The sequence below is a fragment of the Adelges cooleyi genome, unplaced genomic scaffold, assembly GCF_023614345.1.
Source record: "Adelges cooleyi isolate 19-005CV unplaced genomic scaffold, UGA_ACOO_1.1 ACOO_flye_CR_arks_rails_tigmint_CR_PRNA_122, whole genome shotgun sequence".
Lineage (NCBI taxonomy): Eukaryota > Metazoa > Arthropoda > Insecta > Hemiptera > Adelgidae > Adelges > Adelges cooleyi.
In genome coordinates this window covers 192,553-219,820 of record NW_026095776.1, presented here as the reverse complement: position 1 = coordinate 219,820, position 27,268 = coordinate 192,553, and the positions used below count along the sequence as shown (strand labels likewise).

Here is a 27,268-nt window from a genome sequence, read left to right as displayed (position 1 = left end):
CGAGGCAACCGGGCAGCGGAATGCCCCAAGAAGAAGGGACAGAACGGGGGTACTAAAAAGACCTCTCCTGCCCCTGCTGAAGGGGCAAATCCCGCTGCAGCCGCCACCGCCAAAGAGACGGCCGAGGCTACACCTCCCCTAGCCGCCGAGGAAGAAACCACCGCCACCGACCAAGAGGAGCCGTCCAATTAGGGGGGGGGGGGTAAGGTATTAATTTTTTTTTTTTTTTTTGTTAACTGAATGCATAATATTTCAAGAATATTGTGTCAAAATTTCAAGTCGATCGGAACAAAATTGACGACGTTATGAGTTGTCGGAATTTTATAGCTGCCCGCCGGCCCGAGCGCACTATCGTTAACTTAAAAGCGTTTTTCCCACAACTCACGTTTTCAAAGTCGGTGACTCTCGTAACTTCAAAACTACTACACCGATCCTTTTGAAATTTTGAACACTATTTCTGTACATAACTTACGAGATAACGCTGGAGATTTTTTTTTCAAATTTGTTAATATTTTTTATTTTACAATAACAAATTAGCCGATTATTTTCGCAATCGCAATCGCGTTTTTCCCATATTCCGTAATTGAACTATGTCAATTAACGGTTTGCGAATATATAGTATCAAAACCAACCATTCCATTACGTACAATATTATGGTAGTATAGAAATTTTAATTAATTGTCACTTTATTTTTTCCAGGTTTTTGTTTTTCATCGCACTGGATATTTTTTTAAGTAAGTTTAACAATATTTAATTCAACTGATGTCCCACTGTGAACCTACCTATTGTTTATTATGGGTTAGGGAAAAAAATATTTAGATATTAAAATAAGTAATTGGTTTCAACGGCAATATTTTCAATTTAAGGTCATTATTTAAGGATTTAAAAATGTCACTCCTTTCAAAAATACTAATTGTTTAGGTTAGTACTATGTCAATTTTATATATTGATTTTTACTGAAAACTGAATTGTTTTGCTGTTGTCATTTTTGGAAATTCGCTATAATTATAATGCATTTTCTTACACAGCTTCAAAACCCCTTAGTCTACTAATGTATTTTATAAATACTTCATGTACCTAATTTTATTACTATTAATGTGCTAATACAGTTTTTTGTAAATTTGTTGCAGATCAAAGTTTCATATTAAGTGATACTGTGAATTATACTGACTGTGAATTATACAACTTAATTACAATACTTTTAACTTTATATACTTATATTAATACTATTATTTTAATTATTTGAAGTGTTTTATTTAACTGATTTTGTTTTTTTTGAGAGATTTTTTAAACAAACAAGTGTTTATTTATTTTTTGGTTTTTTTTTACCAGTTGGTAATTTTTTTTCTTTCTATTAATTTATATTTATTTTTTTGTAGGTTTGAGTAGTTAACGTTTACTCTCTTGTGCTGCATTTACGTTGCTTACGCATAAGATATTTTTAAAAGAGTAGTTAACGTTTACTCTCTTGTGCTGCATTTACGTTGCTTACACATAAGATATTTTAAAAGAGTAGTTAAAGTTTACTCTGTGGTTTGGCATTTACGTTGCTTGAATACATAATTTAAAAAGAGGACTTTTGTCTACTCTTTAGTTTGACATTTACGTTGTCTGAACTCAAACGAATTAAACATTTTTTTAAACATGAGTTTTAATAGTAAAATTAATGAGGTCGCTCAGTATGTGCGTACTGAATATGCAAAGTTAGATTTTAACGACGTGTCAGCGTCGCATAGCTGTGTTAATGGCATTTGTAGTATGGTTTTTAAAAAAAACAATGATAAGAACTTAAAAAGACTTGTAGTTAAGCATTTGCGAAATGAAAATTCATCTCTTAGAAAACATATAAATAATAATGCTGATATCAGCAACGATTGTTGCTCCTCGTTTGATGAAAGTGTGACCTTTAAACTAAAGAATATATTGGAAACGTCCAATTTTTCATCGACCGATTTAAAAAAATTCGAAGGTCCTGTAGTTGACGATATTTGTAGACAGTTAAAAGTCAAACTTGATTACAGTAACAAAAAGTCTGTACACAGAAAATGTCTTAAATCGTTTGACATTTCTAATAGTATTAAAACTGAGGAAATGAATAAGTCTAACGATAAAAGTACCGGTGAGACAAGTTCAAAAGACATTTCTAGTTTTGTTACTAATAACAGAAATGAAATGGAATTTGTAGTGTTAGACAATTTAGATATGGCTATATCAACACCTGACATTACTTTATCATCTTTTGACGAGAACGATATCACCGATAGTAGTTCGGTAAATAAATCTGGTCTAAACGATGTTACGCTGGAGAAATCTGTTAACAACAGCTATCAAACGGTAGTACCCAAAAACGAAATATCTATGATAACGCTCCAAAAACCGTTTATTGATATTACTGATGGAGCTATTATTCATAGTACTCCTGTAACAAATTATAAGAGAACAGCTGGTGATAATGATGTCACCCCGGTAAAACAAATTAAAAAAAATTATGATAAAGTGCCGACACCATTGAAAAAAAAAACTCCTGTTAAACTTGGAGTTGTTCTACCCATGAACTCAAAAAACTGTGTTGATCCTATTCTCACTTTCAATAAAGTCTATGTGTACGAGGGTCAATTTGTAATTCCGAAAGAGCAGTGGTCGCTCATTAGTGGCTTTAATAGCAAAGGCGATATCAAAGTGATAGGAAACAGGTATGCAAGTATTATTAGGAAGCTCATAAGAACAGTTAATAACACATGTGTTCTGGCTACGAAATCGGTGAACCCCGGTAAATCGCATTGCATTGCTTATATGTATTGTAAACATTCCGGTTGTAAAACGTTTAAACTGAAATGTGTGCCTGGACTACGTGAAACTGTTGTTCATGTGTACAGTTCTAATATTAATTTCAACCATGATCCCGCGTCTGGCCTAACATGTCACGTCAAAGGCGTGCAACGAGATTTATTTCGAGAGAGCTTAATTAAAACCAAAGCTTTTGTACATACTTCTGAAGCTATTGAGAACGCTTCGACGGCCCAAATAGAATGTGGGAACTTACAAGACACTAATAAATCCGGTGACGTAAGGAAAATCAGGTCAGAATCGTTAATAGCAAACGACTGTGCGCACGAGACGATTTGGAAGACCTTTTGTCAATGTATTCTGATAAAAATATTAATTATTTGCATCATGTCGGGTTACCGGCGTACGTCCATGTTTATAGTACAGAACAGTTAGATTTATTAAAAACATTGGATACGCGTAAACCTGTAACTGGCTTTTTGGACGCTACCGGCACACGGTTGTACGGAAAGCTGACGTAGACCATAAAAGAGTGTTATATTACGCTTTGGTCACGTCTTTCGAATTACCTTGTAATTCGAGGGTGAATTGCCCCATTCTCGAAATGTTGAGTTCGGCGCATGACGTTTGTGCTATTTCACAGTGGCTGTGTGCTTTTAAAACTTTTGCGTTGAAAAACAAATCTAGTTGGCCTATATTCACCAATACAGTGACAGACTTTAGCTATGCCCAAATGCATGCGCTTTGCATTGGCTTTAACGGCTTTACGTCTATATTTGATTACCTGAATTGGTGTTACAACATATTATATGAAAACGTAGGACTTAGTGGTCCCAGAATTACAATTATAAATGTGTGCGCCAACCATTGTACAAAGTTAATAGTTGATCATGTTCACGGTAATGACACTCGAGTGAATAGGAAAAAACGAGCTAACGCAGTAATTAATTAGATATGTCTAGTATTCAACATCACAAGTATTATTGATATTGAACTATGGTTTAAATTATTTGCAACCGTATTGTTGTCGCCTTTTAAAACTAAATAGCTAAATTTCGCTCTAAGTTGTTTGCAAAACGATTGTAAAACAAAATACCTAGAATTTAAAGAGGAAAATAAAGACGGGGATGAAGGTTATAGAGATGATATAAGCCAAAAATTATACCAGTCTGAAACGAAAAAGCCGAAGATGTTTAATAGGTTTCTTAACTTAAAAAACATGGTTGAAACCGATATTTCGGCCGAAATATCCGAAGACGGGTTGGAAAAAAACGATTATTTTGATAAGGCCTATTTACAAGATTTTCTAGAAAAGTGTATACCGTTTACACCACTATGGGCTCCTGTTGTTAATTACAAACTTAACAACGGTGTAGAAGTACAAATGAGTAATGCGACAGTAGAATCTTGGTTTAAAACAATAAAGCATAATATGTTGCCTCATTCTAGAGAGAAATGCGGAAGATTTGTACACGCTTTGCGAGAGCACGTAGAACCCGTGTGTAAACAAGTAAATTTAAAATTAAGGAAAAAAAGGTTGACTCGTCCAGTTAACAAATTGGGTAATAAACTGCATAATGTTAACAACGGACAGACTAACAAGAGTTTTAAAAGACTCAAAGTAGAATCAGTCGATGAAACTCATATGAACGCTGTCGAAGAATGGGGAAAAAAAGAAAAACAACAGAGACATTTGCAATCCAAATTGTTCCGCCCATTCCAGTTAGAAAGGCTTAAGCTCGATAGCGCTACTGCTACGTTGAATAAAAATAATGTAGTTGTAAACATAGCTGAAAACGAGGAACAAAATAGTTTTCCATCATTATTGGATGAAAATGGTCGATCATTTAAAATTGATAAAAAGTCAGCGTCGATGATAACAGGAACTCCTCATAATCGATCGGTAGTTACTGACGACATTCCCGGAAAAGAACTATATCCCAACGGTTTACCGAAAGACTTGATGCATTACCGGAAAATTACCTTGGCTGGTAATAAAAGTTACGATATCGGAAAATATAGTTTTGTTTAAAAAAATGAAAATAATACTGGCTTGTTAAGCGACTTAGAGTTCCGGGAATTCGATACGTCGAGTGGACAAGCTTGGGTGTCTAATTTCGTTATTCATATCTGTTTGGCGACCTATGCGATAAGGCTAGCAAATACAAATACGCTTGTCTTGCCTTGTAATAAAGCAACGAAACTAATGTAGAAAAGAGACTATGGCGAAAAATGTAACGAAATAATTACTGTGAATAACAACAGTGTCATTATTATGCCTTGGCAAGTTGGCAAACATTGGATTGTCGTAATTGTAAATGTCGAAAAAGGGACGTGTTTAATTATGGATCCCCTCCCTTTTAACGATTCGTTAGAAAACGTGCCAACACAAAACGATGTATATAACTGTGGCGTGTTTATTATTTATTATGCATTTAGTTATATGAGTGGAAAACAATACGATTTGAAATTTGAATATTCCGCGTATAGAGACTTCTTGAAGAGCTTTCTGTTAGAAAACTCTGACGACATGACGAACGTGTGTCTATACTGCGGTCGGCATTCGGACAACCACTTTGAATCGAAATGTGTTTATACTAATTGGGTGAACTGTTCATCTTGTTTTCGTTGGGTTGCAGAAACATGTGTTTTAAAAAATAATAATGAGAAAACAATGGTCGATATAAACGATATTGTATTTCATTGCTTGCTGTGTCGTAAATAATTATAGCTGAAATTTTAATTTGGATGAAAAGTCTCCTTAAATATGTTTAATTGGCATCTATTTATTTATGACTTTTTTATATAATTAATGCTAATTTCCAATTTGTACTTAACGTTTAATACCCATCAAAATAAGTACGGTGTTATGTAACCACACCATTTATGTATAAGACGTACATCAATAACTTGTCTAAAAAAAAAAATCCGTACTTAACATTTTTAAAATATTTTTTTTTATCCAACTTTTGCGGTAAATAATAACAAGTTGCAGTTGTCACTATAACTGTTGTACTATTTAATTTGTCTAATATAACAGCTATTACAATACAACTAGTTTATAAATTTGCATAGTAGGTAACCAAAACCATTGTGTGTGTTAGCTCAAAGCATCTTTGTACAAAATAACACGATTTTAAAGATCAAACAAAAAACAAGAACATAATAGGTAAGTTTTTTTATATTTTTGCCGATGAGCAGTGTGCATTTATTTTAAAATACTATAGTTGTACATTTTGTTCACCCTACATTTTCATAACTTGAGAGTATTGAGGTATTGTGAGCGCTTATTAACGTAATTATGAGATTTCAATTAAGCGTTTTTTGTTTAACACTTAAGTTCATTTGTTATTTATCAACGGGCGTTAATAGATGTGACAATGACTACGAAGAATCACGTCCTAGAAGACATTATGAAACATTACATAGAAAGACTTTACTCAGACCAACTGCCTCCGAAATAACCATTGCGATATCGGAATCAAATGTTGCTCGAGGAATTCAAGTAAACACAAATATATTAGGGATTAGTAATATTTGTTAAGGACATATTTTTAAATTATTATAACTATGTGTATATTAAATACTAGTTAATGAACTATTAAAAAAATATTAATGTCTAGTTAGGTATCATTAACATTTGGTATCATCAATATATATCATGACATATTAAGTACAATTAAAATTAAATTAATCAATGCTCGTTATCTGGTAACCGGAGCGCCTATTATATAAAATAAAGGTTTATATATTTTTCTTATGCAAAGTTGAGTACAAACCAATCTTATAATTCATACAAACTAATATTTTAATTTGTTTCATTATACAGACACCATTTAGGTATTCTAACTTCTACTTTATTACTGTAAACAATTTTTTTATATCATTAATTATCTTAAAAAATAGCTCTTTTTAAATTAAGTTTATTTATAGTTACATTATTGGTATTCAAGTACTTCATTTGAGCAAAAATCATGTTGTCCGTCTTTTTATGAATAGGAACAATCATTGTTTATTTTAATGCATCGGAGACCGTGGCATTACTTGTACCAACTATATTAATGCTTTGTACAATTGGTAAAATTCATTTTACCTATACTGTTTGAGTAGCATATTTAGATTTTTTGGACCTAGTGCAGTGCTGTTGCTTAGTTTGTTTAAGATACTTGTAACTTCTCCAAACTTACGGTGTATAGTATAATGCTAATTTAAGTATGAAGACACTGTCATAATTATTTTTAGACATGTGTATAAAATTCGTTATAAGGAAAATTATTTTCTACCAGTCCAAACGTCACAAACTATGAGGAGTAGAATTTGAATACTGGTTAATAGTTATATCTTTTAGAGGAATAGCCTCAGCAAATCTCTCCCTCTAACTGAGAAAGAGTAGTTCATTAATTAGTCACCAAATATCCATTATATTATCGTTACATTACCCAATTTGGTAATTTTTGGTTGAAATAAACATATAAAAGACTATTCAAATCTACATTTTATTACTGTATGTTTTTAGGTTGAACACTTACAACAGTTCTTCTATGCTGGACAGTATCCAATTGATTTCATTCGGCTATTGGACACGTACAAGACATTGAGTTACGAGCCCATTCATTTCAGCAGTGGCGAGATAACAACACTGACCTCAAATTATAATGATGGATCAAAAACCAATAAAATTCTTACTCAACTTAAATTCTATCGTAAAATACAAGAAATACAGTGCACGAATAGTGTACTTTTGAAGTTTAGCATACCGAAAGTCGGAAGTTCTTTGGACGTTATTGTCAAATACGTGTACAATATGATAGAAATGTCGTACAGAGGGAAATTCGTAGTGAGCGCATGGCTTTGGGAACTGTATAGACAACTATTAGACATGAAAAATTTGATGTTAACAACCCAAAAGTTTCTAGAAGAACACTTACCGGAACTTATCGTTACCCTACAAAAATTGATAAGGTTGTGTCGTAAAAATAAATACTTAATGAAAAGGTTTGATTACACTTTAAATGATTACAACGAGAAATCTAGTCGACTTCTACAGTTTGATACATTTTTAAAAATGTATGACGAAAAATATCAACGATTTCCAGAGAAGTCTGAAAGTTATAATTTCCCTATTGTTGTCAACCATTTGTTGATGACTAAAATGTTTTGGTTTCCACAAATTTTCGACGAAATCTCTGGCCTTGCCTATAATTGGAAAATTACACACGATATATTGGAAAAGGAAATGACAAATATCAAAAGTGAACTCCGGAAGGGAGAATGTACGACACAGCCGTTCAGATACTCAAAATATTACGAATTAGTTTTGGATGTCCTTAAGGCAAAATGGTACAGTTTTATTTGGGTTCATTTACATTTATATCAAAAAACAGGAAGTGACGGTAGATTTGAACATAATTATTTTATAAATAATTTAAGTCAAGCGCTATTGTTTGTTTATATTGATGACCAAACCTTTAACGAAGTCCTTAATTTGTTAAGTGAAACATACGAAATAAACGACGAGAAGATAAATAATATTACAAAAATATTAGCAAAGGAAGTAAACCGGATTCTCCAAAATTATCCTGGGCGAAATCAAGAGGCAAAAATTGATGATAAATACGTTGAACGAAATGATAATAGCTATTTTGAACTTCTTCAATGTAATAGAATAAATTTTGAACGGTTCTTTCGTGAAACTAAAGACATGTATTACCCAATTAATTTAAAAATTCTATCGTTTTTTATGATAGGAAACAAAACCATCGACTTTGTATTCCCGAATATATATCAATGATACATGGAATATCTGTAGAAAAACACACATTTGAATATAGTGAATATTAACTAATTACTAAATATAATGCTCATTAAACATATTAAAGAAATGTATGTACGCTTCTAAATGACATGGTATTTTGATTTGCCAATTTTTATTTGATTCATAATGAATAATTGTTTTGTATTTAACTGATGACTTTTTAAAAATTATAAAAAAAAAATGATTATAAATTTACTATAGGCAAAAGAAAGAGGGATTGCATAAGGTTATACTATACACAATATATTCGCATCAAGGCTTTTGGAAGTGATTAAACCACTTTCAAGTTAAATACCCTCCTTGAACAACTATGCTAATTTATAGTGGTACCAATGCATAGCTGTTAATACTAGTGTATAATTGAAACAGCGAACTAATCTTACCAAACCAAGTAAATTCATGGACACGATAAGAAGAAGACTGTACTAGTTCGGACTGCACTGGCTTAAACTGTGCATGGTTTGACTGTACTGGTTAAGACGGTATTTGATGAATACTCTACAAGTTTTAACTACACTAGTTTGGAATGTACTGGTTACGGTTGTGCTGGTTAACACTGCGATTGGTTTGAATTAACTATACTTAAAGTATAGTTAATGACTATACTTTAAGTATAGCCGTGTGTTCATTTAAAGGGTTATATGCAAAATATCAAGTTTGTAAGCTCACAATAGTCTTCAAAATCTACACAGATACGGTTTGAGCCACTTTTTGGGTTTTTTTATTACAAAAAAAAAATTCAACCATAGATTTTTTAACATAAATATCCAATTTTGTTTTTTATACACGTTATAGGTATATGTTAGACCTATCTTAAGTCTAATTTTCAGCGTCTAATCCTAAGATAGTAAGATTAAACCAAAAAACTTCTGTGTCTTGATTTTTAAATTCGATGCGTGGCTGGGAAGGTATTTTTTTTTTGTGACGTGTTTTCATTATTTTTTATATGTATACGATTCGCTGAAAATAATGTAGTTAAATATTTTTTGTAACGGATGAAAATGAAAACAATATATTAAAAACAGTCGATCAAGTTTAATCGTATATATTTCAGTGTACCAAAAATAATTGTTTTAGCACATTATTTTTATTTTATGCTTTATCAAAATTTGTATTTTTACCGTTTTCAGATTAGCACCAAAATGTATAACTAAAAGTACTTTTATCTCTTTAATTTATTCGATTCCATAATATTTAGAAGGAAAACTTATGTTTAATAATAATATATTTATTATCGTTTAAAATAGTTCAACTTTTTTATCGTTAAAATAGCACACCAAATTTAATCGTAAATAAAATTGGAATAATGCAAGCAATAGTTTTACATGAGTTGTAAAACCAAAAAGCAATACACGCAGTTCAAACTCTGATTTAGTGTACTGTAAATATATAATCTTATTGAAAAAACCGTTTGTCAATAAAACCACGTATGGTAAATTGCTAACCCAGCAAAATATAGGTGTTTAGATTTTAGTGTTTCGGTAAAATATAAATCTATTTATGAATTGCGAGGAACCATTTTTAAAGCAAGTTGATCGCATAGACAATTGTCTAACCTGTGTTATAGTATAGTTCTTTCAGTCGTACACAACAAAAATAAAGTCCAAACAAACAAGGAGATTTATTTTTTGAAATTATATAAAATAGCAATGAAGGGAAAAATGTTGAAATCATATTGAACTCGTAAAAGAATCGAAATAGCCTATAAATGTGTCTAAAATCGTGATTGTGCAGAAGATAGGGTGCAATTGACCACGAGGGTCAACTGTGCTAAAATTTATAAATACCTGTGATTTTTTTTGCGAGCAATGTAGTTTTAAACAATCGAATTAAATGACACATTTGAATAGGACTGAATACTTCATGGTAACCTAAAACAAAATTACTAACTTTTTTTTTAGATGTCTGAAATTTTCAAACATGTTACCTACTACAGAATGTATTTGCGTTACTTAGTTCAATACTGGCGAACAATAATAATTACATTTGATAGAACAGTAGAATTACCAAATTTTTGAAAAGTTTTACCATATTATTGGTTTTTTTGTAATACTCAAAGCATTCTTTAATTTTTATAAGTAGAATATTGTTATTGTTTAAATGATAGTACTTTTAACAAAATAGCCTATTCCATCAGATTGCTAAACGACTGTTTAAACATAATTTTTTTTTTGTAGCTACAATAAAAACAAAATGTATTTTCTTCAAGTTGTTTTATTGCCAAAGCTGTTTTTGCACTGTAATTTCATATTATATACATTACACCGGATAGGAGTTTAAACTATGTGTATCTGGTTTAATGGTTTCACAACCATTCGTAAACCTAACTCTTGCGTTATTGACATTTTGCGGTTTAATTTTAAATGCAAGTCTACCGATAAAATTCGTACCTTACCTAAGTATCTATTATCTTCTGTATCTCATCCACTTGAGGTACCTATCTTAATTTTAGTTAAACTGTTTAAATTAACTAATCCTCCAATATTAATTATTATATTATGGTTTAAAGCTTTTTTTTAATAACAACCATACATACCGTAATATTTCCCATACATAATAATACAAACTAAGTATAATAATTTTCTGACTGTAAAAGACGTGCAAAATTATTTTAACTATTTTTTCAATTAACTTTTTAGTATAAATTAATTAATACAATATAATGTTACAAAAAAAAAAAAAAACGAAAACGCTTAAAAAGAATCCTAGATTATAAAAAAAATATATATATATTTTAATTTTGAACATAATAATTTAATAACGAGTATCTACGAGTAATCCTGTAAAAGGTTTCATGTAATTTATCAACATACAATCTACCTAACATAGGGGAGACCGGGGCTAGTTGGGTACCGGGGTAAGTTGACCAAGTCGATTTTTAAAATCGAGTGTTTAAGTTGGACACACTGCATCAACAGCATTGTATTATGTCCATCGTTGTTTATCACTGTACAATTCGTAGTGATTATATGATTTTTCCTTAATCTTATAATCAATAAATATTGTTATCAGCTGTCGTTTTTTTTTTTAACGTTTTAAAAATTTCGTTTTTACCGAATTAAATTGTTTTTTAAACATTTACAGCAGAGTAAACCAACTGTACAAGGTATGTAAAATACGATTCAGCTATTTTTTAATAATTATATTGTCCCTGATGTTCATAATTACTTAAAAAGTATGAAAAAGCAATTTGGGGCTAGTTGGTCTTCTAAAACTGGGGCATGTTGTCTTGTACAATTTTTTTTAAATAATATTACTAACAATTTCTATTTGTTCATATTATAGATGGTTCGAAATTACAAACGCAAGTCTGATAGAGGACGTGTATCAGAGGATGTTATGAAACGTGCAGTTGAAATGGTTTTGAGTGAAAAGTATTCACGTAAGAGTGTGTCAGATGATTTTAATATACCTATTAAAACTTTATCTAGTTACTGTAAAAAATATATTAATAACTCTGAGATTTTTAATAATTCTATTGGATATACAAAACCAAGACAAGTTTTTTCGATTGTCGAAGAAGAAGAATTAGCAAAATATATTAAAAAAGCTGCTGATATTTATTTTGGCTTATCCCCGAAAGAAGTAAGAAAATTAGCGTTTGATTATGCTAGCTCTTTAAATAAAACTAACATCCCAAAAAATTGGTCTGAAAATGAACTTGCTGGAGAAGATTGGTTCACTGGTTTTAAAAAACGTCGCCCTGACCTGTCGATACGTATACCAGAAGCCACTAGTTTAGCCCGCGCATCTAGTTTTAACATAGTTAATGTTAACTCGTTTTTTGTTAATTTAAAGACCGTACTAAATCGTTACAATTTTGGTCCAGGTGACATATATAACATGGATGAGACGGGTATAACCACTGTCCAAAAACCAAACAAAATTGTTGCACGTAGAGGTTTTAAACAAATTGGCAGAATAACGTCGGCAGAAAGAGGCACACTTGTGACGTTAGCCTTTGCAGTTACAGCATTAGGTAATAGTGTACCACCATACTTCATTTTCCCAAGAGTACATTTTAAAGATCACTTCATAGCTAAAGGACCATTAGGTTGTGCAGGTAGTGCTAATCCCTCGGACTGGATGAAAGAAACTCACTTCATTGATTATTTAAAACATTTTGTTAGTCATGTCAGGTGTTCAAAAACCAAACCTGTTCTTTTGTTATTAGACAATCACGACTCACATTTATCTATAGAGGACCTGAATTACTCTAAAGAAAATGGAATTACAATTCTATCATTTCCCCCTCATTGTTCTCATAAATTACAGCCCTTAGATAGGAGTGTGTATGGACCCCTGAAAAAATATATTAGTACGGCTTTTGACTCATGGATGGTGAACAATCCTGGTAAAACCATGACGATTTATGAAATTCCTGAAATGGTGAAACAGGCATTGCCATTAGCAGCTACACCAAATAATATTACAGCTGGTTTTACAGTCAGTGGTATATATCCCTTTAATCCTCAAATATTTACAGACATAGATTTTATGCCAAGTTATGTGACAGACCGGCCTTTAAACATTGAAACTGAAAATCAACCAGACCCTATAAACCAGCTACTCAAGAACTAAACAAAGATCTTGATCTAATGCCTTCTACATCCAGTCAGGTGTATAATATTCAAGAGTTAGAATCTAATAGCCCTGTTATTCAACAAGTTGAAAATATTGTAGTGTCAATACCAGCAGTAGCTTCTACTTCAAATACTCAAAATGAAAAAATTATACAAAAATCTCCTGAAGACATAAGACCACTGCCTAAAGCTGGTGCTAGAAAACAAGGAAGACAACATCCGAGAAAAAGGTGTACGGCAATTTTGACTGATACTCCAGAAAAGGACAAGCTAGAAGCAAGAAAAAAATGTCAAGTAAAAAAAACATGCGATAATAAAAAAGTTAAAAAAAAATTATTTCAAATAAAAAAGAAGACACAAATAAGTACTGCAAATAAGAATTCTAAGAAAAGAAGAACAAGTTCAAGTGACGATGAAGATGCATATTGTCTAGTGTGCTGCGAATCTTACTCATCTAGTCGGGCCAATGAAAAGTGGGTGTCATGTGTTAAATGCAAAAAATGGTCCCACGAAGATTGTACAACCGGCGAGGATTATTATATTTGTCATCATTGCGAATCGGATGACGAATCATTTTCAGATGAATAAATTTTAAGTAATTTTAAACTACCTTTTACCTGTTAATTAACTGTGATAATTTTTAATATTTGATCTCTAAGAAGAGTTCAGTTTTAAATTTTAAATGTTTGATCTTGATTATGTTTAACATTTTTGATCTCAAAGGAGAGATAAGTTTTAAATTTAAAACGTTTGATCTTGATTATGTTTAAAATTTTTGATCTCAAAGAAGAGATTAGATTTAAGTTTAAAATGTTTGATCTCAAAGGTGAGATAAGTTTTACAGTTGTTATTTTATTAAATTACTTGTTATATTAATTATTATGTTTGATATGTTTTAGAAATACCCTTCGTTAAATAATAAATAGGGAGATTTGAATATATTTGTATTATAATTTATAATGTTTGACTTCAAAGGAGAGATAAGATTTTTCACAATATGGTTATTTTTAACTTTAAAAATACTGTTGCTTCATTAATTATTATGTTTGTTATATTTTAACAATACCTAAATTTAAATAAATGAATAAATAAGGAAAAACTGATTATATTCATGTGTGTGGCAACTTGCCCCAGTGGTCATGTCAACTTGCCCCGTACACGGGGTAAGTTGGCCTGATTATTTTTTTTTAAGTTTTATTTTTTTTGTCAATTATAGATTAATTATTAAGATGGCAATTTAAATTAGTTATGTAGCTTACAAGTTAGTGAACTGTTAGGTGTATTTTGAGCTTTAAAGTCATAAAACTGAATAAATTAAAAATACAAATGTTAAAAGTGAGCCAACTAGCCCCGGTCTCCCCTACCCTCCCACCCTCTCATAAATTGTCATTTATACGGAGCATTGAGTTACAGGTTTTGCACCAAGATATTTGTTAGATGGTACAGACGTTACAGTTTTACCAAGTGAACTAAAAGAAAAAAAACAAATGGATTGCATAAGAAATGGAAAAATAGCACTTGAAAATAAAGAAAAAACTCATAATTATAATAAAAAACTGTTTGTCAAAAATCGTAAATACGTTGAGTTTAAAGAAGGAGATGTAGTGTACGTAGAAAATGGAAATAAACTAAACAGAAAAAATTGGATGAACTGAAGATTGGACCATAAATGATCATAGAGAAGGTATCAAACTCAATCTATAGGATTAATACAGGTCACAAGAAATTAGAATCAAATCAATTCCACATAACAAAACTTGTTCCAGTCCCTACATTAGATGATAAAGCTGAATACAACGAAAATTTTGTTGAACATTTTCTTCCCCAGGGGGATGAAAAACTATTGAGATGTAAAGAAAATGTATTTCTATAATTTGAATTTCGCGGATAAAGTAATAACTTGATAGAGAGTTTAAGGTTAGTTGAAACGGGTGTGATTACACGGGTCATGAGTGATAAGGAAAATGAAATGTATTTCGTTTGGTTGCAATATTTACAATATTATTATTTACCTGCTTAATAAAAAATACTGTAATACTTATTTATAAAGCAAAAAGAACCACAAAGGAATAAATTACATAAATTAACTTTTATTGTCGTTTCGTTGTTTTTCAGGTTAGAGTTGTTTATATAATGTAATTGAAATAATGAAAATAAACTTTGTTTTTCAGAGCAACGAAATACTGTTATTTATTATATATTACTTGGTCAATTCCTAAATAAAAGAAACCTTATATATATAATAAATATATAGTCATCGATTTTTTAGTTCTTATGGAAACGATATTTTATAGAAAAACATAAGTCGTTAATGAAAATAATACATTTGTTCGGTGTTACGTATTGTTGTTGAAGTTGAATGTAATTTTTTGTTTCGTGTATAAAATGTTAGGTAAGCTTACTCAAATTGTTGGTTTAAACTTAATAAAGCGCAGACCATCCTTCATTCGACCGAGTAACGTTTTTCACAGCAGAAAAAATGATTGCAAGGAATGTGTTTTAATAGGTAAGCATATCATGTTGATATCGAATGATATTTATTACTTACAATGAACAAAAACTGACAATCATATATACTAAAATAAGTTTTTATTTTATCAAGTAATGATGTACATGTATTCGACCGATTAATTTTTACACAGGCGGCGGTACAGGCTTCATTGGCAGTCGTCTGAGAGCGTTGTTGAAATTTGAAGATTATGACATCAAAGTAATATCAAGAATAGGGACAGGAGAAAAACACATAATAACATGGGTAAGGTTATTTGTCTTAGCACGCGTTGACAATACTTAATTGGTTGGTATTCAGTGTGATTTAGCAAGGAACGGTCTTCCGGAAAACACAGTATGCGTTATAAATATGACGGGCGAAAAGATCATGAATCCATTGAAAATTTTCAATCAGAAATTTAAAGAAGAAATATGGGTTAGCCGAGTGGGGACAACTGCGTTTCTCACGGATATTATAAACAGATCGGAATACAAACCTAACGTTTTTATTAACGTTACGAGCACTGGTGAGTTTTACTTGGTCAGTTAAGACTTTGGGAGAATGTGCAAGACGTCAAGTTGAAGTTCATCCGCGGACTAATCATCGCAGGCTGCAATACTGGGCACATATAAAAAATTGTTTTTTTTCCGTAGATATTTATCCGAAAGATGTGATCAGTTCGGAGTTCTGTCCTTGTGTGAAGGTTCCCAATAATTTTTTTTCCGCCCTGTGGTATGACTGTGAAAAAGCAGGCAGTCAAGTTTCCACGGAAGTCCGACATGTCATAATCAGATCAGGTTAAATAACATTTCAATATCGTGCATAATATTTGTATTGTCTCAGAAATTACAATAGTGGCAACACCGTCGGGTACTCTGCCTATTACCCTATTTACCTTCGTCTAATTGATTTATAAAAATCGTTTCGTTTGGTTTCCTAATGCAGGCACTGTATTGGACAAAAATGGCGGATACGTCGGGAATTCATACATTCCATTTTATTTGGGCCTTGGAGCGACAATCGGTGATGGATGCCAACATCATCCTTGGGTACACATGGATGATTTGTGTGGTATCATTATGCGTAGCATGAAATGTGCTTCTATCTGTGGTGTATTGAATGCTGTATCGCCTGGAGTATGAGCTTAAAGAAGTTAATTTATGTTGATTTTTATAAAAATAATCACTATCCTATTACACAGATAATAACCAACCGACAGTTGTCCGAAAGTTTGGCTAACACATTAAACCGAAATGTCAAATTCCGTGTATCTCAAGGACTGTTGGGTTTACTTCTGGGAATCGAAAGAACGACTTGTCTTTTGGAAGACAGGCAAGTTCTACCGGAAAGGGCGAGACAGATAGGCTGTGAATTCTATTTTTGTGATATAAACGAAGCTATGAAAAATATTTTACGTTGCTGACGATGGTGAAAATCATTTACATCAGCAGCTAAAACATGTATTGTTTAGTTACTCTTTTAAACTTAAAAACTATATTTGTTTCATTAAAAGTATTACGTCATTAACATGATTTGTTATTATCTTTATATAGATAACAAAACCTAGACAGTGTCGACATATTTTAGGCGCGTTATATATTCATTCGTAAAAATACTAGGTTTACCTTTTTGCCTTGATTGCTATTGTAATTATTAAATATTTATATAAAGCTAGAAACTTTACTATTTTATTTTCAAGAAGCTATTCTTCTATTGTGTTCTAAAACCTTTGTATTCATTTGCGAATTACTTCCTTAATTTGCAACAAAACTCAGTGGCGTTTTATCGTGAGACTTACAGCCGGATTCATAGATTACTCTAAAGAAAACCTTAAAAAATACTTAATAAAACAAATTCTTAGTACATTTTTAAAAACAGTATTCATAGAGAAAACTGTAGTAGGTATTCTGCAAATAATATAATAAGGAGCGTATTTACCCAAAGGCTGTAGCTCTGGGCGGCAAAATTTTGAGTAATAAATTGGTGATTTAAAAAAAAAATTATATACAATATTATATTTGATTACATTAATTGTTTTACCAAACAGTAATTTATTTCCAATGAATATTTTTGTTCTTAAAACGCGTATAAAATAATATAGTAGTTAAAGCTGTATGCCTGTATACCAACGTAGAACACAGTACTCAGACAGTCGTCATCAGGTATCTTGGAACCGCCCAGGCTACAAATGAAATTCTTCTAACAGTAGAAATTGATATTGAATCTGTAGTTAGTTTGTATAGCGCCTTACACCATGTTAGAAATTGAGACTTATGTTTGATGTATATGAAAATTTGGCTATAGAAAAGTCAGGCTTAACTTATTCGACTAGTAAACGAAAAAAGAAAGTTACAATATGACAATAGTCTTGGAGAAGTTGTAAATTGTTATGGTCGTGAATCATTAAAAGTGAATACCTACTTTGTTATTTTAGATGCTGAATAAATTGTAAAAAACTTTAATTTTTTAAAATTATTATCACTCCATAAATAGAGATTTTTTTAATTATTTTGCACGAAAATTCGAATTTGATCAGTTTTAAATATTTCAAATATTTTTTTATCATAAAATCAGAAACTCAAATCAAATATTTTCGTCTAAAAACGGGAATGGGCCGAGATTTTTTTCTAATTTTATTTTAGTAATGCATTTTTTTTTAAAATCTGATGAAATGTTTAATTTTAGTTTTTTTTAATTAAAAAAATAAAACATGTCATGGGAAAATTTGATTTTTGCCTATTATAGAAGTGAAAAAAAAAATAAATCTCGGCCCATTCCCGTTCTTAGATAAAAAAAAATTGATTGAGCACGTCATTTTATGATAACAGTTTCAGAATTTCAAAACTGGTCAAAATCGATATAATTTGTAAAATTTGATTTCATCAAATAAAAAATACGTTTTGTAATTTTGTAAAAAAAAAAAAATTGTTAAAATTTGCCGCTCTCCAAATGTTGCCTCTCTAGGCCAGGCCTATAGGGCCTGTGCATAGTGAAGACGGGGAGGTCACAGGCGAAAGAAATGAACCCCAGCCACCCCATGATGTTGCCACGATGGCTCAGCCAATAATGTATAAATTCTTCAAAGACCAAAGATGTGAATTAAAAATATGTTAAAAGACTATCCTGCCATCCTACACATTTTTAAAAAGTAAAATACTCCGATGCCATCGAGTGCTCAGGTCGAAAGATTTTCATATGCAACTATGACCACTACGCCCAAGAGGAACCGGCTAAGCGTTGAAAAATTTGAAAAAAGAGTAATCATGAGGGCGAACGCATAGACCTTGTAAAAACGTACAGTAATAATTTTTTTTTTCGAACCCGAAGGTTGGTTTACAATTCCAATTCTCCATTCTGACCGTCTGCTCGCCTTTTTTTTATGTTCTTTAAAAGTTTTAATTCCTGCGTCACATTTAATTTGTCCGATATAAGAGTTTCGAGGACGTCCTGCAGTTTTCTTTCCTTCTATCATACCTTCTAATATCATATTATGCAACTCTTCTGGGTCTCTCAGGGCATGTCCAACCATTTTCCAACGCCTTACTCTAATCGCATCTATCAGTGTACGTTTTCTCTCACAGTTCTAAGTATTTCTTCGTTTGATTTTCGCTCTACCCAACTTATCCATTCCATACGCCTCCAGCACTACATCTCAAGAGCTTCTAGTTATCCGCCGTAATCATAGATAAAAGTTGTGATTACGAATGTAATCATAACCGAAACTGTTATTATGAGTGTAATCGTAATCGTAATCATAACCATAAGTGTAATCGTAATCGTAATCATATAAAAGTAAAATGGCAAGGAGAATTTCTCGAACACTGTGACACACCAACATACATAAGTGTGACATTAGACGAAACTTACCTACGGGTCATTCTAAGCGAAACCACCTAAATGGGTGTGGCGTCAGTACTTCAAAAATGTTTGAAATTTTTATCACACATTATTTATAGGCCCTTAATGACAAAAAAATAAAAATTAGTAAATAAAAAACTATTCAATTTATTCCTTAGTATAACGGTATCAAAATGCAATATTATAGATAAGGCGCATCTAAATTAATTGTGATCATATTTTGTGCTAACGATATTCACTATCTTACTGCTTTCACAGCAGTATTTGGTTTATTATTAGTTTTTACTTTAAAGGTAAATATGAAAGCATACATATTGACAGCGATAAAATTGGTTTTATATTTTTACTCTCATTAACTGATTACACTCGGTCATCATTCATTAGCTATTACCTACCTAAAAGAAACTTTAAAATGCAATAAATTATTGTGACCCCTTAGAACATAGAAACACATCGTCAAAGTGTAGCAATACAATTGTAAGACCTTTAGTTAAATATATTGTAGTTGTAGGTACATATTTTATTCTAAAAATCGTATTTCTTTAAAAGCTGCAACAAGTATTGTTTTTTTTTAATAATGAAGTGCTCTATCGGTTTAGCTGTTGAAGAACAATGCCATAAAAGTGCATACGGCATTACTAATATGACGTTATTAAATTTTTGGGACATATCCGATGAAAACCAGCAGCTACTTCGTCATAGAACGAATCTGAATTATTCTATAACGACAATTTTTGAGTACCATAAATCAAAATATATAGATACATTTTTTTTTTTGTGTTGTGGTTCAGTAAAGTAAGCAGTTATCAACTATTGACTATCAACCACTTATGTTTGAACCCGTAAATAATATTTTTAAAAACTTAATTGGTTCAAAGCTGATATTATTAAGAGGGCGTCACACCACTTTTTTTCGGCGCGTAAAACATGTCTCAGGATATGCAATTTTCTGGGAAACCGAGTGGGTTTAGCGTATATTTGCTTATGAACAAAATTAAAGATTAGAAGTTTATCTACATATTAACATAGGTTTTTTTCGATTATGTTACTAGGAACCGAGTTATAGATCTTTGAAGTTTTCATTTTTCAATAGCGTATATCTTCGTTTTAAAACATTTTATCGAAAAAAACCTCTGTTAATATGTAGATAATTTCTTCATATTTAATTTTTTTAATAGGCAAGTATGCGCTAAAACCACTCAGTTTCTCAGAAAATTGCATATCCGGAGACATGTTTTAGTCAAATTTTAGTAGTTTTTTAGTGCCAGTTTGTGGCGATCCTAGCGGCGACTTTAAAACACATGCGGTGTGACGCGGCGGCGGCAGTGGTGGTGGGGGCAGCTCCTAGCGGGTTGCAATTCACGTGAACACGAAGGCGGCGGCCGCCGACCACGACCAAAACCGGTTTTAGGCGGCAGATAATAATATTACATATTTCCTCTTATCTACAATAGTTTTTTTATTCTTTATATTTACAGGAATTTCCAAATCTTTAGGAATATACTGTAAAATGTTGTTAATTTCAATTAATAATTGATCGGGTCTTATAACTATTGGATGCAACTGGTTGTTGTGAGACAAAAGAATAGCATTTGTTAGCTTGTTTATACTATTTTGTAGTATAAATATGCTACTCTCTATAATTTCAACTAATTTGTCCACATTTTTAAGACCCGACATTTTATTTTGCAGGTCATTTATATTACTTTGCAAAATATTCATATTATTATTTACAATATCCTTATTAGAGTTAAACGAGTTAATAGAATTATTAAAATTTGATATTAAGCTTCTTACGATAGACACTTGGTTCTGCGTTATTTTAGCAGTATCTTCTTCTTCGTTGTTTTCGAAATGGTCGATAAAACTATCATACCTACGAACATCGTCGGCATCGGCCACTCCAATTGTCCACTTCCAAACCCGTCCAATCGTATCGACTGATTTTTTCAGTCTTCTGTGACCACCCAAACGTCTTAAATCCCACATATCTGAAGACAATGTGTCGAATGCGATTTTAAGACGTTTATGCGAGTCGTAATCAACGTAAGAGCTGTTGATTTTGATGAAATCACGTAGCATGCATTCGATTTCATGGGCCTGAATCTCGAACGTTGTTAAATTAATATAAGCGTTAAAATGCCAGAAACTTTGAATAATTTTTGTGTCGCCCAACACTTCGTACTGCAACCCCGGATTATCTTGTAAATAGTCGATGGAAAAATAATTAGAATCTGTCGATTTAATTGTTAAACTACCAACGATAAAAGTCCAAAATATAATTTGTACTTTAAAATACATATTAGTTTAAAATATTAATTTATATATTTAAACACAACGACAGCTAAAAAATGAACACGCAATACAAAAAAGACAAACTATTACTCAAAAATACTGAGTGAACGAAAAACAAGAAAACCACAATCCTATATATATATGTAATCGAATATGATAATAATATAGGTATAATGTATTTAATGGAATAGTATCATAAAATAATATATCATAATAATTAATTATCAAACGGGGACAACGTACACAAATGAAGAGCTAGTCCAATTTTTGTACTTTGGCACTTCGAACGTTTGACAAATTCGCTCTTCAAATATTATATCAACTAAATACAAGGTACATGGGACCTGGGACAGTAGTGATATAATATTATGTGTATTTTGTACTTTGGTCAAAGATATGCACATACATATACACGTGTATATTTGATTATTGAAGAAAAACACAAAATTAAATATAAGTAATATCAAATTTTTAATCGTTGTTAACATATTTGATAAATTTATGATTCCACAAAACTCAAAAGTCGCCAAACCCATATCACATAGTACTAGAGTCTATATAAATATAATGCTTCATGACAAATTCTCTCTTATTACAATTTACGACTCTAATAATCTTGCAGTAGGTATTTAATAATAATGAAAATATGAAAACAAAATACTACGTTCACGTTTACTTTTTATTTTGTTACAATTTTAAATTATTATGGATAATTCGAAACACAGTTGGAAAGAAAATAATAGATCTCGTGAATCAAAACAAAAATAAAAAAAAAGGAAATTACTCGGAAGATTGTTAAATTCATTTAGACATAAAAAAAGTAAGTTAATTATAATTTGTAATATGAAAATTAGTGTATTATACTACATGTTGATTATAATTTTATTATTGAAAATGGACCTAAAGGGTAGCAGACAACGTGCAACATTCTCATTCAGAAACTCATCGCAAGCAACAGAATATGACAGGTAATACTTTGTAGCGAATTCTAGCAAAATAAAAAATTATAATTTGATCTGGTTTTATATTTTTAAGTGGAAGCATAGACTCACAGACTTACACCGACGAAAGTACATATATTGAACCTCAAACAACCATGACAGATAAACCTACGCCGTATGTTACATTAATAATAAATGCAAATTTCAAGACGGTTTTCTTCAATTTAAGAACTTTTAAGAAATTTTAATAAATGTTTTTTTTAGATCGAGTCAAAAAATTTTAAGGGGAATAGACAAAGAACAAGATCCAAATAATCAGTCAGTGGACGTTGATTATTCCGAGTCAGAAACTTCAAGAGATATCGATGATGTTCGGCGGTAATCGCATACATATATTTATACATAATTTGTTAAATCTTTAAGTAATATAAAATAATACCTTTCCTGAATTTTTGTAATAGCGATAACATAAACGCACTGCCATATGGTGATGGAAATGCGACCCCTGAAGCTGGTTACTCAGTCTACGAACCTACCGCGTAATATTCACGAATATACAATTAAACATTTTTTTTATAGTTAGTTTTTCATTAATAAAAAAATACTAATTTTGTAGACCTAACATTGGAGATTTTGATTTTGGTGAAGGGACAAGTAGCACATATCCAACATTGACAGTCGAAAAGACAGTATCGGATGCCCCAGAGTAAGTACTTTTAATAGTATTTGTTAATACATTTGCAGATATAAAATGATCCTTTTTTCAATTAAATTTACTTTGGCTTTAGATCAAATAAAGAGTACAAATATTCAGGTCGACGGATCGTAGATTTTGGTTATATAATCGACCTAATTAAAAGTTGTGTTCATGAAGGAGGGTTTGGTTGTTCGTTTATAAGTATGCGATTCGGTGAAATAAATTATGGACTTCGTTCTGTATTTATATTTATTTGTGAAATGTGTAATTTGTCTATAAGAATTGAGTCTGAAAAGGTAAATCCCGAAAGATATATATCAATTAATGAGGCAGCTGTAAGCGCAACAATATCTGTTGGTATTGGATATTCCCAAATTTCAGAGGTGTGTGCTACTATGGATATACCTTGTATAGCAGCGCGCACACCAAGTACGTTCCGTTACGTCACGTCACTATACGTCCTGGAGACGGTTTGGAACGTGACGTGACGGAACAGTGCAAAGTCGCACACTAGATGCGTCTCCTTCCGTCTGGTTTGTGTTGCCTTCCCAGAGAATCGTCATTCTACGTTTGAATTTGTTGCTGTGCGATGTGTGTTTTGTTAATTTTAATATAGTTTTTAAAGTGAATTTCGTTATTAAAACTTTACCATGGACTTTTCTTCCGACGAGAAACTTATTGTAATGGCGTGTATTGCAGAAGAGGAAGAGAAAGAAAAAAAAAAAGGTTATGGGTCCATAACATAAATTTAAAAAGAAATGAGCACGGAGAATTCCATACTCTATTTCCAGACCTTCTTCAGGATGAAGCAAAATTTTTTAAGTACTTTCCGGATGGGTTCGCAAAAGTTTTTTGAATTGCTTAACATGCTGCCGCAACTACAAAAGCAAGATACAAATTTCAGACGCTGTCATCAACCGTCGTCCGTCAATTTTGCCCTAAACAGCAACCTATCCGTCTCCTAACGTCTCCGTCATGCGTCCAAGCGCGACGTGACGTAACGTAACGTAACCTATGTGCGCCTGTTCATAAGAGTTTATAATAAGCAAACCTTTCGGCTCAACGGAAGCTGCGACGTAACGTGACGGAACGTATTTGGTGTGCGCGCTGCTTATGTCTTCAACAAAATTTACGGAAGCTCAGAGGGATATGAGTGAAAAAATCCATAAAATAGCCGAACAACAAATGGCAATAGCTGGAAAAGAAGAAAGACGATTAGCTCTTGAAAGTGGATCCATAGATAATGATAGAATACCAATGTGTACGGTCGTGGCAGATGGTCAATGGAGTAAACGTAGTTATAAAACTAACTATGATGCACTATCAGGAGTGGTAAGAAGTTCTAGCTTACTAGTGGCTAGAGCCTAGCCTAATAGTTATTATTAATCATTGTATTATATTAATTCGGTATTAGAAGCGTCTAATTATACAAATTAAAATTGTATTTACAGGCAACAATAATTGGTTACAAATCAAAATTAATTTTATTTATTGGTATAAGAAATCGGTATTGTTGTGTTTGTCAAAGAGCAAAAAATAAACACGTCCCAATTCCAGAACTTGCATGTTTTTTGAACTGGAAAAAAGGAGCTACCAGTATGGAAGCTGACGCAATTGCCGAAGGTTTTAAATTAAGCGTTAGTTTACATGGATTAAAATATAATAAACTAATCGGTAAATATAAATGTTTAATAATAAATATTAAATTTCTAAAAGGCGTTCACAGATGTTGGTAACTATATTTAAAATAAAATAAATTATTCTATTAGGCGATGGTGATTCAAGTATCACTAGAAGATTAGCTGAAATTATGCCATATGGACCATCTTTAATTATTCAAAAAATTGAGTGTCGTAATCATTTGTTGAGAAATTATGGTACTAAATTATCAGCATTAACAAAAAATACGAAAATTCCTATACATTTAAGAAAACATATAAAATCAAATTTATTACGATTTAGAAGTGCCATTACAAAATCAATTGAGTACAGGAATTCATTACACAATCAAACAGAAGCTCAGAAATGCATGGGTAATTATTCAATTTTTTGAAGTTTCATTTTCTTTGTAAATTTTTAATTGATATAACTCATTTAATTTATAGGCCAAAAAAAGGATATTGCAAACAGCTATCGGCATATTTTGGGAGCACACGATAGATGTGAAAAATATTTCTGTACAGGGCCCAAACCTAATGAAATTAATTTAACTGTGGATGCTGAGAAATGTAATTTAACTGCTGAGTTTCGTCAAATATTAAATAGATTAGTCATTCATTCCGATAGTTTGCTAATGAATGTGGATAATAATGTTTGTGAGCAATTTAATAGTATTATTAACAAGCACTTAGGCGGGAAACGTATAAATTTTTCGCAAAGGCAATCGTATAACACACGCGTAGAGGCAGCTGTGATATCCTATAACACATCTGGACAGCTTTTACGGGCTATTCACAAAGGTGTCGCCAATGAAATAAGTCCGGGTGAGATTTTTTTTTTTTAAATTATTTATATCTAAATTTAGCTAGATTAATAACAAAATTCATTATACTACACAATAGGAGAAGTTGGAAAAACATTTCTTAAAAATAAGAAAAAGAAGTCTTTGTTATCAAAATCTAGGAAGCTTCTTTTTCCCAACAAAAAAAGAATGAAGACATCGCATCAAGGTCTAGATGAACATTATGGAATGGCGGAACCGTTACTTGATGATGCCGTATCTTTAGATGAAATAGATAAAAAAAAAATGGATTTTATAGAGTTTCTTAGGTTAAATAAATTCGAACGGTTATCCTTAGAAACAAATACCAGGGACCAAGCAAATACACAAATTTGGCACACTGAAAGACGAAATCGTTTGACAGCTTCCAATTTTGGGCGTGTTTGCAAAAGAAGATCGACTACATCGTGTAAATCGATAGTATATGATCTTCTTTACCGGACGTTATCTTCGGCAGCGACAGAATACGGCAACGCAATGGAGACAAAAGCAATTTTATTTTTACAACAAAAATTAAAGTTAGTTGTTAATCCATGTGGTCTCCTTGTTGATGAACATTTACCCTTTTTAGCAGCCTCTCCAGGTAACAAATTATCATATTTTATTAATTTTAATTGGACATTATAGCAGGTTAGTACTTATTAATTGGAGTTTTCATTTTTAGACGGATTAGTAGAAAATGATTATGTCGTGGAAGTGAAATGTCTATTTTCAGCAAAGGATATTGCTAATTTTGTAGAAGCTATAAATACGAAAAAGGTAATGTATAAAATAAATATTTCAACTACACTAAAAAACATACTTAATTAATACCAATTGTTTCAGATAACATTTTGCCGTGTTATAAATCTAGAACGGCTAGAAATAAAACGGGATCATAGTTATTATTATCAAATTCAAGGACAGATGCATATAAGTCGAAGAAACTGTTGTTATTTTGTTGTTTATACTGACCAATGGGCTGAAGTCGAAATAATACCATACGACGAATCATTTTGGCAAGAAAAAATGGTAACTCAATTAGAATGGTAAGTTATAAAAAAAATATAAACAATAAAATTATGACTAAGTTTTGTATTTATTAATTATAAGGTTCTACAAAGAGTGTTTACTCCCAGAAATTATTAATCCACAATACGGGAAAAGGCTGCAAACAAACGATATAAAAGATCCAAAACTCATAATGGATTGTATAAAAGAAAAAAAAGGGAGGTAACACATAGTTATAAAAATAACATACATGTAAATAACATACATAAAATAACTACATGTTCATTTTGTAGCCTTCTACTTAGTAGTAT

At 31.5% G+C, this 27,268-nt stretch overlaps 2 protein-coding genes across 2 annotated transcripts; both read left to right on the top strand.

Moving 5' to 3' along the window:
* The first annotated feature begins 6,088 nt into the window (after positions 1-6,088).
* On the top strand, positions 6,089-17,099 carry LOC126847856 (uncharacterized). The gene is made up of 6 exons (XM_050588258.1): positions 6,089-6,292; positions 7,304-8,060; positions 12,432-12,581; positions 12,777-13,055; positions 13,169-13,479; positions 16,878-17,099. The coding sequence occupies exons 1-6, from the start codon at positions 6,089-6,091 to the stop codon at positions 17,097-17,099; spliced, it is 1,923 nt and encodes a 640-aa protein (XP_050444215.1).
* Positions 17,100-20,699: 3,600 nt separating this feature from the next.
* LOC126847854 (uncharacterized) lies at positions 20,700-27,204 on the top strand (the record flags this gene model as incomplete). Its single annotated transcript, XM_050588257.1, has 5 exons — positions 20,700-20,712; positions 26,029-26,550; positions 26,632-26,726; positions 26,793-26,995; positions 27,060-27,204. Coding segments are annotated over 5 exons (957 nt in total), but the record flags the coding sequence as incomplete, so codon positions are not given.
* Between the last annotated feature and the right edge of the window lie 64 nt (positions 27,205-27,268).